Below are 17,927 nucleotides of genomic sequence, written 5' to 3'. Positions count from 1 at the left end.
CTATGCTACTGATCACTGACTACACTACACTACTGATCACTGACTACACTACACTACTGATCACTGACTACACTCCACTACACTACTGATCACTGACTACATTACTGATCATTGAATACACTACACTACACTACTGATCACTGACTACACTACTGATCACTGACTACACTACTGATCACTGACTACACTACTGATCACTGACTGCACTACACTACTGATCACTGACTACACTACACTACTGATCACTGACTACACTACACTACTGATCACTGACTACACTACACTACTGATCACTGACTACACTACACTACTGATCACTGACTACACTACACTACTGATCACTGACTACACTACTGATCACTGACTACACTACTGATCACTGACTACACTACACTACTGATCACTGACTACACTACACTACTGATCACTGACTACACTACACTACTGATCACTGACTACACTACACTACTGATCACTGACTACACTACACTACTGATCACTGACTACACTACACCACTGATCACTGACTACACTACACTACTGATCACTGACTACACTACTGATCATAGAATACACTACACTACTGATCACTGACTACACTACACTACACTACTGATCACTGACTGCACTACACTACTGATCACTGACTACACTATACTACACTACTGATCACTGACTACACTACACTACTGATCACTGACTACACTACACTACTGATCACTGACTACACTACACTACTGATCACTGACTACACTACACTACTGATCACTCACTCACTATACTACACTACTGATCACTCACTCACTACACTACACTACGGAACACTCACTCACTACACTACACTACCAATTGCTCTATTTTTTTCACAGTTTTGACAGCAGGTGCTCTCTCTACAAGCACCGGAAAGACCCTGCGGTGCTTGCAGACGGAGCCAATACTGTAAACAGCGTGAACTCTGCTGCCGCGCTGTGATTGGTCAGTGAGCGGTTCACTGACCAATCACAGCGATCGTGGGGGAGGGACCACTGTGATTAGTCCCTAGCCCGCAAGTAGTGATCGGCTACTGACTTTGTCAGCAGTCATCACTACTGTGTCGCCGCGATTGTCACCACGGTGACACTTTAATGACATGACATAAGGGTATGTCAAATTGCGGGAAGTACCCTGCTGCCATGACGTATCCTTACGTCCTATGAAGGGAAGGGGTTAAAGGGGTTCTGTCACTAAAAAAAATTCTATACTATTCCTCCACAGGCAGACTCCTTACGGCATCTTCTCCTCGCTGATCTTCTCCAGTCGCCCAGGTCAGCTTACCGCAATTTGGCTCGCTTGTTATGAAGCGTGCATTCCTCACATTCTTCTTCCTGCTGGTCAGTGAAGGTCACATCCCTGTGATGTAGTCTTCACTGGCTAGGAAGGAATGCTGATCTGTTGCAGAGACAGCAGGCATGCGCAGTTTCCGCAATAGCTCGGCACTCCCTGCAAGACTGTGAACTAGTGACATAGCGTACATTCCGGGCAGGAAAGAGACTGCATGTGAATGTACACTTGTCACAGGCAGCAGAAGAATCAGCCAGCTGGAGGTGAGGTGACCTGGGGGACTGAAGGAGACAGAAGATCAGCAGGGAGAAGATGCAGTAAGTACACCGTTAAGCACTGTAAGAAGCTCTGACAGGCTCTTTAACTGCTGGGGGAGATACAAGTTTACAAAAGCATAAATGCGACTAAAGACATTCAGTTTGAAAAAAAATATCTACTTGCAGGATCACATTGAACAGCCACCATGAACATGATGGGCTTATATAGGGCAATACTTTATTATTATTGTAATTACTGTCACAGTAAATACTGGGAATGAGTTCATGTCAGTATCTGATCTATAGACATGTATCTCTTATCATTTTTATCATTCATTAGAGTTTTTCCATGTGTCTGTAAAGAAAAATTTTGGCTGTCTGTGATTTTTGAATAAGTTGTCCAGAAAAAAGAAACATTTAGGTTGGCAACCATTGGGTTCTTGGTCACATCTCTGACCAAGGCCCTTCTCAACCAGTTGCTTAGTTTGGTAGGTTGGCCTGCCCTTGTAAGAGTCCTGGTTGTTCCAAACTACTTCCATTTAAGAATTATGGAGGCCGTTGTGCTCTTGGGAATTTTCCATACAGCAGAAATTTTTTGCAGCCTTCTTCCGATCTGTGCCTCCACACAATCCTGTCTCTGAGCTCTACTGGCAGTTCTTTCATCCCCAGGGCTTGGTTTTGGCTCTGATATGCATTGTGAGTTGTGAGACCTTATATAGACAGGAGCGTGTCTCTTAAAATTCTGAGCTGAGTACTACAGGTGACTCCAATCTAGGTGTAGAAACATCTTGGAGATGATCAAGAGAAATGGGAAGCCCCTAGAGCTACACTTCAAGTGTCACACCAAAGGTTCTGAATACGTATGACAATGCAAAATGTTAGTTTTCAGATTTTAACACTTTTAAAAAAATGTCTAACATTTTGTGACTTTGTCATTATACGGTCAGCCTTTGATGTCCTGTAAACCTGCTGCTGCAGCCAATAATCGTAGCTTGTTTAGAGACCGCTCCGGCTGACTACAGCCTATAAAGATGACATCAGCATTAGCACAGTGTAGTATTAGCCTATGCATCCTGTGGCCCCTACCCTTTCCTAGATGCACATCAATTCTCCCAACCTTTTACTGGCTGTATGGACAGCTATTCTTGAACAACTCCTTTAAATTCATATACTGTATTTTTTCCAACCAAAAGCGGACATGTGTTCCAAGCTGCTGTTACTCTTTTAGTATAAATATTAGTTATTTTATATAGTTATTTGTTACTTGAACGCTCAAACTTCTTTGAAATCTAATTATTTTATAATTAAAATGTAAAGGGGCTGCTCTGGTCCTCCAGTGGTTTGTTTATTCTTTGTCTGCAACAGAGAAGTGGTTGTTTATCCACATGACTGCTGCAGCCAATAGGAGGTCCGACATGGGACATCATCAGTGACGTTCTGTAAACGGGGGGGGGGCTTCTACGCTAAAAGCCCACATGATAACTTGACGGGATGTCACCGGGCTAGAAGCTGCGGTGTTGAAAAGGTACTCCGGGCATCACAGTAAGTGTAATTACCAGGTATAGTTTGGGCTGAGAGGGGCAGGAATTTGAAACCGCAAAATAACTGGGACAAGCCCTTCTAAAAATGATTTGGTGTTCTGGAGGCACACTGCGGGATTTATCAAACCAAGTGCAAAGAAAAAGTACAACCATTCAGATTCCATTTTTCGTTTTTCAGAGTCCCCTTTAATGATAGATGCACCATGATTGGCTCATAGGCCTCTACCTTTCCTTTGCACTTATTTTGATCAAGCCTCACCCTTTGTATTTTTATTGGATAAATACTTGATGTCATAGTCTTGTATTTACTTTTCAGTCCATTTCCGATATGTTGTCTTCCACCCTTTCCTTGATGAGATCCTAATGGGAAAAATCAAAGGCTGTAGCCCCGAAGGAGTTCATGGTAAGTGTGACGGATTATCCATGCAGCAAAACTCTTATGAAGATGTCCATAATGTCTTCTAAAGTGTTATTTTTTTGTGGCGAAAAACATTTAACAGTGGACAATTATTTTGCTAGACAGCCAGGTCATAATTAATGTTCCAAATTCTACTTTTAATATCAACTCTTTTTTTATACCCTTGATTGATAACTCCTATTGACAGGCATCATATACTGACATGCCTAAAGTCATGGGAAAAGAAATTAGCCCAGGTGAGGTGTTGTGTCTGGTGCTGTGGTGTTACCGGAAGCACTCTGGTGGGTCTTCTGCTCGCATATCCCACGGAAGCTAAAAAAACCACTGCACTCGCCAGCAGTATATGTGTGTAGGGCCTCCTGCATTGAATGTGGATGTGATTTTTGTTCACACGGACAATTCTAGCCAGACACCGCCACTCATGATCATTAAGCACCACTGCGCTGTCCACCGTGGGTAGTAATGTTTTCAATCATGCATTCCCGATACATGCGTGACACTATGGATCGAGGAATGTTAAATGCCCGCACAACTTCGGAAATGGAATGTCCCACCTGTCTGGTACTCATTATCACATCTCATTTGAACTCCGATATTTCACATTGCCTTGCCATTAGCATGCTGACCAGTGTTTAACCTCACTCGAAAGATGACGCCTCATTCCCAAGCTGCCCTCTGAGATAACACTACTTTGTAATCAATTTACATACTGCTATCCCATGACTTTTGGCACATCAAATAAATAAATAAATATATATATATATATATATATATATATATATGTAAAATTAATAATGAAAACTCCAGCAGTATATAAAGACAAAGCTGAAAAAAACACTAATAAGGCCTCATGCAGATGGCCGGGTCGAATCCAACTGCAAGAATTCTCGCAGCGGGATGTGAGCCGTGCTCCACCGCAACTCATCTCCTCCGCTCTGCTATGTGCCGGCTGCTACCCAGCCGGCACATGTGCAGAGCAGAGCCGGCGCATCAGAGGTGACATTTCTGTGCAGGCCTCTACGAGGTCAACAACAAAGAACACACTCAACGAAATGGCGTACCCACACACCATCTGCGTGGTATACACTTTGGGGAGGGGTTTTGCTTTAGCATAGCTTTCTTTTTTGCAGTTGCACTGAAAAGTATATGTGACTATGCTTTTCAGTACAGCCAATCTGCATAGAAACATACTTTACAGGTGAGTCAATGGCGATATGTTGTACAGTTGCACAGATCTGTGGTTTACATTCAGCAGACACTGGGAGATTTCTGGCGTATGTGTCGAAAGTAACTGAAAAGTTCTTTGTGAACAGAACCTTAGTTGCTGACCTAATCCGACCGACATCTGTGTATATAATCCCAGCTGTAAAATGATCATTGCTGCCCATGTGAGGCCGGGCTCGCACGAGCAGATTTGTATTGTGGATTCTGTGATCACCGCCCAATCAGACGATCCGTGGTAAAATGCGGGCATTGAAAGGCATGGATTCTCAATTTGTCGTTCACACTCGCGGATACGAATTACCTATTATGTGAGTGGAAGGAAATTCACAGCATGCTCTATTTTGCTGTGGATTCTGCACAGACGGCCTCCATTGATGTCAATGGAGGCGTCTGACCTGCAGCCCATACGCAATTAACATTGCGTATGGGCTGTGTACCCACGTTGTCGCTAAGCGACTGTGCGGGAAATACAAATAAACAAAAAAAACTACTGTGAATTGCCGCCTGCAAGTCTCTGTGGTCATTATAGGTATGCAGGGTCACCGGCCTAGGGCTGCTCTCACCCCTGCGTTAGGGTCAGTTCAGGGTTTCCATCTCTCTGCTCCATTTTTGGAGGAGAGAAACTGAATTAAAACAAAAAAGGGGGAAAAAAAGGATCCCTTTTTTCCAACATATATTTCAATAGGGTTAAAAAAAAACGGAAAGCAGATGGAATGGAAGCAAACTAAATTCTTGCCATTTGCTTTGTGTTTTTTGAAACCCCATTGAAATCCATGGGAGAAAAAAATGGAATGTTTTCCCCCTGTTTTATTTCAGTTTCTCTCTTCCAAAAACGCAGCAGAGACACGAAAACCCTGAACTGACCCTAACGCCAGCGTGATCGCAGCCTAATGCATACAATATTTACTGATCTGCTTGGCCTGCTGAAGATATTCCACGGCCGTGGTAATTTATGCAACTGGCAGCCTCATCTAAACATTTTGTTCCCTGAAGCAATGTGTCTTTGGTAGGAAGGACTGCAGCGTGTTATTTTACGTGACATCTGTCTTATTTTGGCTTTACAGAAAAGACATGATAATAATTCAGTCTTCTTTTTCCTCAGTATCTCTTGGCTTTTTTGATGATATCGTGATACCTCCCGAGTCCCTGCAGCAACCTGCTAAATTGTATCCTTTCCAGACATCTGTAGTGTGGGCTCATTACTGTATTCGCTGTTCTTCATCAACCCTTATACATCCCAGATGTTTAGAAGAGTTTCAAGACAAGGTATATTCAACTTGGTAACAAAATCAAATAGACCTGATATGATGAGGGAAACCCCCAGTTTAATCTTCACCTGTTATCACCATGTCCTTTTTAGACCCAATGTCCACGGGCGGTTCCGATCTGCGGAATCCACGCGGGTCACCTGCACAGAAGATCTGCAAACCAAGCCGCCCATAGGGAAGCATGGGCGTCTGCACATGATTTAAAGCATGCAGATTTATTTTGACGACCTTTTAGTCCGGAAAACAGATCGCAGCATGCTCCATTTCAGTGCGGTTCCCGCACGGACAGCTTCCATTGAAGTCAGTGAAAGCAGTCAGATCCACAGCCCGTCTATTGCCCACCCGGCAATGTACTTGCAGATAGGCCGCAGACTCCGTGAGAAAGTGGAGTTTAAAAAGAAAAAACTCCACTGCGCATGTATGGCTGCGCGCCGGCCGGCGCTTCCACACACAGCCGCAGTGAACAATATAGAAGACCCGGACGTGTAGAGCAGAAGACCTGGATGGGTAGGCAGTTTCCTTGGCTGTGGGTTCATGCATGTAGAATCCGATTTGCCCATGGACATTGGGCCTAAGTTAGGGAACTTTGTGTTAATTTCTAAATGTATCTTCATAGCAGTTGGAGCTCTGTTGTATCTGACACTCGAAGCGTAAGCCTTATCTCAACTCGTACTTTTTGTAGAACTGTATTCCTTTTCAGGACTCTAATGCTTATCGATGACTCCTGTCACAGTTGTATTGTTCCTCAGGTGCAGCACCCAATTAACGTATAATGATGATAACAATAATTCATTACATAGCACCAACATATTCCGTAGCGCATTATAAATCAGAGGGAACATACGCAAAGTAACATACAGTATTAAACCGATGCACAGTTCCCACTATAGAACTATAGAGCCTACAGACTGGAAGGAAATAGTGGGGACACGGCGTATGAAAGCTTGTTCTATACAGTCCAGCAAAACAAACAAATATAGGGTGCTACACATATAAACCGAGAAGCTGTATGAGCCGGTCACCAGCCGTATTTGTGCATAAATAGGTAAGAATTGCAATAGGTTGTGTGAGGGATAAAGTGGGAAGAAGGGGGTCAGGCTTCCAATGGGAAGTGTAGATGCGGGGAAAGTGGGGAAAAGTAAGAGTAGGGAATATGGTAGGCCCCTCTGATAAGGTGTGCTTTTAGGGTACACTTAAAACTGTGACTGTCTGGGGTAGCGCATTCTAGAGAGCTGGTGCCGCTTTGGAGAAATCTTGGAGACAGGTGGGAAGTTGGGGTTGGTGAGTAACTTTTACACAGGATTCTTGTTTATCCAAGCGAATGAGCTGGTGATGTCATCACTAACTCGCTCGAGCAGCGTACTTAGGCTGCACGATTATCAACGAGAATGTGAAACACTGACGAGCAGTGTTTAAACTGCACGAGAAGTGCCCAAGCCGGCACTGGTTTTTATGGCGGCTGAAACTGAATGACAACCAAGAACCTCATGATTCTCATTCGTCGCTCAGCCGTTGGCTTGTGTTTAAGCAGAACAGGTATCATTCAGTTTCTCTCGTTTTAGTGATTTTCTGAACAATAACGTTCTGTGTGAATGCAGCATTAGTCTGTCATTAGCAGAGTGGAGAGCATGGGTAGAGATGAGGGAGGAGATATAGCACGGTCAACACTGGCTTATCACTGTGTTCTAGGTTATACTAAAAGGTATTATGGTCTTACCCCCCCCCCCTCCCACACACACATACACACACACTCCCTCTTGCTAGCCACAGCCACACAGAAATGTTGCAGCCATGACTCAGGCCATACATGTCCTCCTTCGCCCTCCTACCCACATGTTGTATGGAGCACCGGCTCTCTATAGAGGCCACTTGACTGCTTCATTAAATAGATCTGGAGCTGTTTTTGCAGTATTAGAAGCCATGAGGTCCCATGGCCTCTGTGCAGCCAACGGGAAATAGTTTATTAGTAGCAACATGGTCACGCATAGACACCGCTTAAAAACAATTACAACTTAAAGCTGTTTTACAAAACTACAAAAACATTGTTGTTTTCTTCCAGGAACAGCGCCACACTTGTCCATAGCTTATCTCTGGTATTGCAGCTCTGCTCATTTTAAGTAAAAGGGTTGATCTATAGTACCACACTTAACCAGTGGGAAGGTTTGGCGCTGATTTTAGAAGAAAGCAGCCATGTTTTCTAATCCTGGTCAACCAGTCGAACTCCGGAAAGCTCGTTAAATGTTTGCACCTTAGCTAGTATTTGTCCTTTACCTGTTTACTCCAGTGATGAGGCAGAACAAGTTTGGGTATGGGAATATGAAACGGACGAAGGAGCTCATGATCTGTACATGGATATTGGTGAAGATATCCGGTTCCGTGTCGTAGATGAAACTTTCATTGACACCTCTCCGACTGGACCAAGTGCTACTGAGTCATCCTCTTCCACAGCTGCAGAAGAGACACAACGCAAAGAGGCACCCTACACATTAGTGGTAAGAGGGGGGATGGTGGGTAACCAAAGTACTGTTATAAGCAAAAGAAGAGAGAGAAAACAGTCTAGCAGTCCAGTATCCATTATTTTTTCTTATAATCCTTTCTCTTTAGTGGAGATGCCAAATAAGTTTGAGCTTCTAGAACAATGAAATTTATGTGTAGAGTTTCATTCTGTACCATAGAGTGTTACATAGTCCTACACTAGGGATTCTCTGACTAAACTTTCTTGCTAAGGGTACTTTTACATGGAGGTAGAAGTCATTCACCAAAGCAGACGTTGACATATTTGCTTGTTCATTTGGGTGGTTATTTTACGCCTTAACGACTGGCCAAAAACCTAATGGGTTTTGGTATTTTTTTTACGTCTTTTTCTTTTTACACAATTTTTTACATTTTTACATTGTTTATGTCCCTGAAGAGGACTTGATCCATCGCAGCTATGATAAAGCATTGCATGACTTATGTACTGCAGTGACTTATCGCTTGTAATAGCGATTATAGGCAATGGCAAAGCAGGACGCCAGTTTCTGGCGTCGTATTGCCATGGCAACCCGTCGGCCTTCTGCAATTACATAGCGGGGGTCCAATGACATCACAGATAAAGCACTTTCCCTTTGTGAATTCTTTACATGCTGTGATGTAAATACATTGTGGCATGTAGGAGGTTAACCATGGAGGTCACTGTCCTCATGTACCCCCACTGTTGCAGTGGGAGGCCGGCTTCCGCTGTCCGATAATGCGGGCTCACTTCTAATCCCGCACCATCCACATGATGTAAAGTTACGCCCTGTCGCGTTAAATACCATGCTGCCATGGCATAACCTTACGTCCTGTAGCGTTAAGGGGTTAAAAAAGTGAAAAAGGAAGAAAAATATATGAATTTGGTATTGACATAATTGTAATGGCCTGCAGAATTAATGTAACATTTATACCGCATGGTGAATGCCATTAAAAATAAAAAACATGCCAGAATTGCAGGTTTTGTTAATCCAGAAAAAAATGGAATAAAAATCAATCAAAATGTTATATTTTCCCAAAAAATGGATAAATGAAGATTAAGGCCTCATGTCCACGGGGAAAATCAGGCCCGCTCCGGATTCTACATGGAGAATCCGGAGCGGGTCCCTCCTGCCCCGCGGACATGAGCGCTGAAAATGAGAATAAATAAGAATAAACTTACCTCCCGCCCGTTCCGGATCTCCTTTTCGCCGCGGCGTCATCTTCTCTCCGTCGCGGCCGGATCTTCTTTCTTCGGCTCGGCGGATGCGCAGGATGACGTCAGTGACGTGCCCTGCGCATGCGCCGGCCCGAAGAAAAAAGATCCGGCCGCGACGGAGTGAAGATGGCGCCGCGGCGAAGGGAAGAACCGGAGCGGGTGAGTAAATTCCGATTTTTGTCTCCCGCGGATCCGGACGGCTTCCATAGGCTTCAATAGAAGCCCGCGGGAGCCGTCCCCGCGGGAGACCCGCACGAAAATGGAGCATGGTCCAGATTTTTTCATGCTCCATTTTTAAAAAATCACTTTTACTGACCATCCGCGGGTCAATGCATCCCTATGGGGTGCGGATCCGCGGGGGGGGGAGAAGAGTTAAAATCCGCTGTGGATTTTAATTCTTCTTTTGCCCGTGGACATGAGGCCTAAGAGTTCATTCTGCATAAAAACATAGAATGTTTGTTATTAGTATTTACTTCCGAAATGAATCCTCGATGTCTCCTGTGTATATCAGCATCCCATTGTATAGTGTATAATGTCGCCATAAATGTGTCTTCCTCCCTAAGCTTTAGTGCATGTGGATGATAACCAACCATCAACAGAAATATTTATACTATGTGAGATTGGAGAGGTGCGCACCTTAGGGGACGGACAGCTTTTTTTTGTCTAGAAGAGCAGTGAGACTATGGAACTCTCTCTGGAGGACGTGGTGATGGCGAACTTGATAAAAGACATTAACCTCTTAAGGACCAGGCTGTGTTGTACCTAAAGGACCAGACAATTTTTAGGGATTTTATTTTTGCTGTGTTTTTTTTTAATTCCGTGACATATAGGGCTATATTTTTAATATGTTTTTAACTTTTTAGTTTTATTGGTGGTAAAAAGCAAAAGAAAAGATATTTTTTTAACATTTATAGTTATTTTTTTAACCCCTTAATGACGCAGCCCTTTTCCATTTTCTGTTTTCCTCTCCCCTTTTAAAAGATCATAGCTCATTTATTTATCCATCGTCGTCGCTGTATGCAGGCTTGTTTTTTGCGGGACGAGTTTTATTTTTCAAAATGGACTGAAAAACGTTTAAAAAAATTCTAAGTGTAGTAAAATGAAAAAAAAACCCACGACGTTCTGCCATCTTTCAGAGCGTCTTATTTCTACGGCACATAAACTGCAAAATGACATAATAACTTTATTCTATGAGTCAGTGCGATTACTATGATACCAAACTTGTATGGCTTTTTTTTTACTTTTATTTTTTTTCAAAGACATTTAATTTTTTATTTTCTGCCGCCATCTTCTACGCGCAATAACTTTTTTATTTTTCCATCCATGTAGTTGTGCGAGGGCTCATTTTTAGCGAGACATCCTCTAGTTTACATTGGTATTTTGGAGTGCATACAGCTTTTTGATCGCTTTTTATTGCATTTTTTCTGTGAGACAGGGTAACTGAAAAAGTACATTTCTGGCGTTCTTTATTTAATTTTTTTTCGGACAATGTTTACCGTGCGGGGTAAATATGATTCAGAATTGACAACGGCATTTAAAGGGTTAATAGCTGCAATTGTCCGCGCGGCCGATTACAGCTGTCACCCCAACGCTGCATGATGTAAATGTATGTCATAAAGCGGGAAGGGGTTAAATTTATTAATTTACACTAAAATAAGGTATGGGAACAGGTTCCTCATTTTGTTTCAGACGTTTTGACATATAATATGTTTGGTTTTGGATTACAGGGCGCATGCGGAGACGGTTCTGGGTTATTTTCTTTTTCTTTGTACATACTTTTATTTTATTCTGTAATTTTGTTTTTCTTATGTAATTACTTTTTTTTACCATCTATGGCCCCCATGACATCATACAAGACCTCTGGAGGACAGTCACATGTTTGTTTGTTTTTTTAACTTGATAATTTCCCACTACAGGAGAAAACATCCCCTGTAATGATATTAGTCACTGGCAGAGCTGATCAGGGTCTGCTATGACCTTGCAGCTCTGCTGTAGCAGGGAATCCCGGCGGTCAGGTGACTGCCGGCTCTTGTAGTGAAAGTTATACTTCCGTTTTTAGTACATAGCGCTCATTGAGGAGTTAATAGCATGTAGAAGGCAGGACCAGTTGTCTCTAACCTCCCTACGTGCGAAAAACCTCATCTGTGCTTCAATAATTGTGGGATATATTTATTCTTCGCGATAACAGTTTCTCCCATATTTTAACATCTAGATTTAGGAGTGAAATTGGTTTGTAACTTCCAGAAAATTCTGGATCCTTTCCTTCTTTATGTATTAAAGTAATATGAGCCTCTTGTTCTTCTCCAGGGACACAGAATTTAACCCTTTCCAATCCATTGTCTGACATCTTCTTACATTCTGATAGAAGCTTGTACAGCTCCGATGTCAGAAGACGTCCGACAGGGTATTCTTACCGTCTATTGCCAGCCACTCTGCTGTCAGAGCCTCTCTGGCGCACACACACTGGCTTTAGCCAGCAGATGGCACCGCTGTATAACAGCAAAGAGAGAAAGCCTTTTAGGAAACCCTGAATCCAAAATTGGATTGGAAAGGGTTAATAATATGTTTAACGATTGGCCTAGATATGGGATAAGGGTGTTTTAACATTTTTTTCTAATAAAATCTAATAGCAATCCCCCGGAGCCTGGACTTTTTCTCAAAGGGAAGCTATTGACAACAGACTAGGTTTGTCTAAAGAAATTGAAGCTACCAATTCCAGGGCTGCATTTGCATTTAAAGGGGTTGTCCCGCGCCGAAACGGGTTTTTTTTTTTTCAACCCCCCCCCCTGTTCGGCGCGAGACAACCCCGATGCAGGGACTTAAAAAAAAAACCGCTCAGCGCTTACCTTAATCCCCGCGCTCCGGTGACTTTTATACTTACCGGCTGAAGATGGCCGCCGGGATCCTCTTCCTCCGTGGACCGCAGCTCTTCTGTGCGGTCCATTGCCGATTCCAGCCTCCTGATTGGCTGGAATCGGCACGTGACGGGGCGGAGCTACACGGAGGCGGCATTCTGCACGAGCGGCCCCATTGAAGACAGCAGAAGACCCGGACTGCGCAAACGCGGCTAATTTGGCCATCGGAGGCCGAAAATTAGTCGGCACCATGGAGACGAGGACGCCAGCAACGGAGCAGGTAAGTATAAAACTTTTTATAACTTCTGTATGGCTCATAATTAATGCACAATGTATATTACAAAGTGCATTATTATGGCCATACAGAAGTGTATAGACCCACTTGCTGCCGCGGGACAACCCCTTTAAGGAGGGAAGGCAGAGTGAGTCTAAAGTGGTGCATATAGCTTGATCTCTTTTGGCTACGAATTGAGTTGAGCTATCTGTGTTTAGATTGTACAGGTCCGCTTAGGAGGATTGAAAAGCTTGGACCTTTCCAGATGTGTTAGTAAGAAGGGTTCCAGCCCTGTCTCTGATGGCTTTTTTTCGTAAGAATATCAACTTCGATTGGACCAAAATGGCTTTTGTTTGTTTGGAAATATGTTCGAGCACAGATATTTGACGAAGTATATTTGTCTATTTTTTCTTTCTTTTGTTTCTTTTATTTTAGACCTAGGGGCGATGAAGATACTCATAATATAAGCCTTATGGGTTTTCCAGACCATGGAATGGCAATCAGGGGTTTGTGTGTTGTCTTGAAAAAAATGAATGCTCTAAGTGCGAGGAGATAGTTTGGTATGCTTCCCCTTGGTCCAGAAGACATTCATTCAGTCTCCATCTCCAATCTCTGACACAGAGGGAGGCTGGAGACAGGGAGACTGAAACTGGAGCATGCTTAGATATGGTTATGTTGCCAATTTTTGTATATTGGATAGTGGGGACTAGATTTCGAGAGATGAATATGTAATCAAGCCATATGTTGGTGTGTCTTATCCAACTGAGAAAAGGAATAATCTCTTGAAGAAGGGTTGAATGACTGCCAGGCATCAATGATATCAGCTAGAGTTGTGTCACGTTGTTCTCCCTCCGTGTTGCTCTCCAGTTCAGAATGTGCAATAAGGTGCTCCTCATCTACTGAGGCTGGTGCCATCTTTGAGCCCCGGATAGTGAGTGAAGTGCTCCTTTTTTTTTAAAGGAATCTCTGTAGGTCTGCTTGATTCTTGGTGGAAATTGGAGTCCCCACAATAGTTCGAATCTCAACTTTTCCAATCTTCACCATTTTCCAGCTGGGGATAGCTGAATTGATGCTAAATAGGGGACATATGTGACGGAGCTGCAGACTCGGGCTACCATCACACTCAGTGGTCAGGCTCCGCCTCCCACTGAACCATGTTTTTAAAGGGGTTGTCCCGCGCCGAAACGGGTTTTCTTTTTTTTTCAACCCCCCCCCCCCCCCCCCCGTTCGGCGCGAGACAACCCCGATGCAGGGGTTAAAAAAAAAATCGCTCAGCGCTTACCTGAATCCCCGTGCTCCGGTGACTTCTATACTTACCGGTTGAAGATGGCCGCCGGGGGCTGCTTCCTCCGTGGACCGCAGCTCTTCTGTGCGGTCCATTGCCGATTCCAGCCTCCTGATTGGCTGGAATCGGCACGTGACGGGGCGGAGCTACACGGAGCCCCATTGAGAAGATAAGAAGACCCGGACTGCGCAAGCGCGTCTAATTTGGCCATTAGACGGCGAAAATTAGACGGCAACCATGGAGACGAGGACGCCAGCAGCGGAGCAGGTAAGTGAAAAACTTTTTATAACTTCTGTATGTCTCATAATTAATGCACAATGTACATTACAAAGTGCATTAATATGGCCATACAGAAGTGTATAGACCCACTTGCTGCCGCGGGACAACCCCTTTAATATGCAAACATTGGCCTATTTTGCTCAGTTATTCTTGGATTGCCAAAATGCTGTGTAGAGTCCCGAAGATTACGTTTCATCCTACCTGATTTATGCAAAAAAAATTTGCAGCGTTTCCTATTTTTTTACCAATTCTTGGACGAAAATAGCACATGTACGTGTGTGGGGTCCTGGACAGCACACGGACGGCAGAATCTCGGCAGAAACTCTTTTTTTTTCTCAATCCATGTGCATGTAGCCTTACAAACTATGGTATTAACATAACTGCAATCGTCAGGTTGTCTGCTTTCAGCAAATACTGTATGGAGGGATTTGGGGTAAATGCTGTTCAGAGAGGGTAATCCCTGTTCTGTAAAGTTATTTAAGTTGTTACTTTTTCCAGTTTAAAACAAGACTTTGGGTCTTTTAATTTTTGATGATTTTGTGTAAATATATAGGTGTGTAGGCATAAGTGATATGTGTAAAATCTGAATATCTTGAACTTTTATTTTTAGGAATAGTTGTGCACCTGATTTTCTGGTTAACTCAGACTTCTAACCACAAATATGAATTTTTATACAGTTTTTACCAAAAAAAATCACACATTATTTGCAAAGGCGCTTTCATGCAATTTTTCGTTAATTTGCTGAGTGACTTTTGACAATCTGCCAGGCATCTGCTTTCAGAATTTTTTTTATTTTACAATATAGTTTCTATATCTATAAACATGTCAAAAGTGTGAAAATTATCCAAGCTACCAAGAACCCACGGCACCATAAAAAGTTTAAATGTGTAAAGGAAACGCATTACATGTAGAGATGAGCGAGCATACTCGCTAAGGCAAACTACTCAAGCGAGTAGTGCCTTATGCGAGTACCTGCCCGCTCGTCTCTAAAGATTCAGGTGCCGGCGGAGGGCCGGGAGCGGCAGGGGGGAGCGGGTAGGAACGTGGGGGAGATCTCTCTCTCACCCTCTCCCCCTCGCTCCTTCCTGCTAACCCCTGCAACTCACCGCTCTCCCCCGCCGGCAGCCGAATCTTTAGAGACGAGCGGGCAGGTACTCGCATAAGGCACTACTCGCTCGAGTAGTTTGCCTTAACGAGTACGCTCGCTCATCTCTAATTACATGTTGTTTTTTCCCCTTTTCTTCTAATGTAATACTAAGTCTTGGTTTTTGTTCTCCATTCATTAGGGTTCCATAAGTGAACCTGGGCTGGGTCTTCTTTCCTGGTGGACTAACAACTGAGGATCAAGGAATCTGTTTACAGCTTTTCTCTGACTTGAAGAAACTTTTTATGAAACAGTTGGAGCCAAGCCGGTTACCAGGATGATGTCTTCATTTTTATACAACAGAACGGAGTCAAGATTTGTTGCGTTTACTGTCTTCAGTAGAATGTAAATATTAATTTCAGTTGGGAGAATTCAAGAGAAGTTTTGTGCGGACTCTTTATTGAAGAGTGCAATTTATTTATTTTTCTGCATAAGCAATCTTCTACGTCAGGGACTATCCTCATTCAGATTCTCACAGTGGAAATCTAAATGGTAATCATTCACTGTAAATGCTGGCAGCGACTGAACGAACAATAATTCGTTTATTGTTCAGTTTATGCAGACATACAAATTAAACGACGACCAGCCTGCGTAAACAGACAGTCATTCATGTACGAAGACGGGCTGTTTACTGTGAATGGAGACGGGTGGCCGAAGCGATTTAAGGTCCTCTACGCATCCATTTACTGACCGATAACTGTGAAAGCACAGAAGCGATTATTGTTGGGACAACTGTCGGGGACTGAAGCGCCTGACAGTCCTCCTGTGTAAGAAGACCATTAAGAAATATGATGGCTGTTGTAACTTAACTTCGTCTAATATAAAACTATGTAATATTTTATTTTGCTTCTTTTTTAACCTTTTGTGCAGGTGATTTTGTATACAGATATCATTACGTAAGTTATGTTCACACTGTGGAAACCAGCATGGATTTTTGTGTACTGATTCTGCCTCTGGAACCATGGCAAAGATTTGCGGCTAGGCTGTGGACTTTGATGCGGATCCACATGTGGATTTCACCCTTGTGAATGAGCAAAATTCGCATGTGGAATTTCCAATGCGGATCCGTGTTAAGAAGTGCCATGTCACTCCTTTTTTTTTTTCATGATACAGATTTCAAATCCACATCGTGAAGACCACGCAGATTCCCATTCATAGGAATTGAACATGAAATTTGTGCTAAAATCCACAGAGTGACCCAACCCTTGGAGTACAGTTACACGCATCACTTATTGCAACAGAACATGTTCAATACTCATTTATAATGGATTATTGTATTTTTAAATCTTAAAAGGAAACCTAAACTTAAGATGAATAAAAAAAAGTGCATAAAAGTTCATTCCCTGCTGATCTCTTAATGTTTGGCTGATAAATGACTAGTAGTATGGCTTAGTCAATACAGCAAGGCTTAAAGGGGTAGTGTCACTGCAAAAAAAAATTCTCACAGCTGAGCCTGTTATAAAATAAAAAAGAGCGTATACTTACCTATCTTCAGCCCCAAGGACACAGCTGAGCAGCCTCGGCTCCAGCATATATGTCTGGTGGAAGTCAGATGCTGCAGCCTCACTGTGCGAAACTCCTGGTATCATGGCCCAGGATGTGAGCACTGATGCCAGGATTTCAGACAGGAGCCACTCGGCTGTGTCCTGTGGGGGCTAGACAGGTGTATGCTTTTATTATAGCAGGCTTTGTTATAAATAAAATTGTAGTGAGCTTTGTGTAGTGATACAACCCCTTAAAAGCGTTCTTAACTTTACAGAAAACTGGCGTATACATGAGAAATTACACTATTTCTGGCCATGATATGACTTTTATCCTGCATTTTTACCCTTTTCCACCTCGGCAGGCAGTATCTGTGATTTTTAGTTCTTTCTAAGTTGGTGAGTGGAGCCATCTATTATTATGATTTCTTATATACATTGTTACAGATTTCCCTGCACACACACATACAGATACATATCAAGTAGGATATTAGAGATGTACTGAGCAGTGTAGATATGATTTCAGGATCTAGAAGAATGCTTTCAGTTGGGCCAGAATTAGCTCACAATATACATCACAGTTTGCAACTTAATCTGCTGCTGTATAATTTTACAAGAAAATCCACAGTTCTAACTGCGAATTTTGATGTGGAATTGCAGGCAAACGTAAGCTATTTTCAATTCCACATCAAAATTTGGTATGGAATTTACGGTGTGTTGCAGTCTGGATTGCGGGCTAATTCCGCCTATGTGAAAGCACCCTTGCACAATAAACACTCACCATAGGGAGCATCTGTGTGACTTTCTGCTTCTGCCTTCCTTCTTCGCTTTCTACAGACTTAAATGAGCAGCATAAGTCATCACCCTCCTTC

General features: G+C 43.0%; 1 protein-coding gene across 1 annotated transcript in view; it reads left to right on the top strand.

Moving 5' to 3' along the window:
• The window catches only part of POLR3H (RNA polymerase III subunit H), a 34,212-nt gene extending 17,299 nt beyond the window's left edge, over positions 1-16,913 (top strand). The window contains exons 4-7 of the mRNA XM_066596431.1: positions 3,435-3,521; positions 5,863-5,926; positions 8,313-8,520; positions 15,717-16,913. Coding sequence (XP_066452528.1) covers positions 3,435-3,521; positions 5,863-5,926; positions 8,313-8,520; positions 15,717-15,770 — 413 coding nt within the window. The 3' untranslated portion in view covers positions 15,771-16,913. The remainder of the gene's footprint in view (positions 1-3,434; positions 3,522-5,862; positions 5,927-8,312; positions 8,521-15,716) is intronic.
• Positions 16,914-17,927: the final 1,014 nt, after the last annotated feature.

This window comes from Eleutherodactylus coqui, chromosome 3 (genome assembly GCF_035609145.1).
Source record: "Eleutherodactylus coqui strain aEleCoq1 chromosome 3, aEleCoq1.hap1, whole genome shotgun sequence".
In the NCBI taxonomy this organism is placed as follows: Eukaryota; Metazoa; Chordata; class Amphibia; order Anura; family Eleutherodactylidae; genus Eleutherodactylus; species Eleutherodactylus coqui.
Note: the sequence above shows the minus strand (reverse complement) of the source record. Positions and strands in the feature narration are given on the sequence as shown.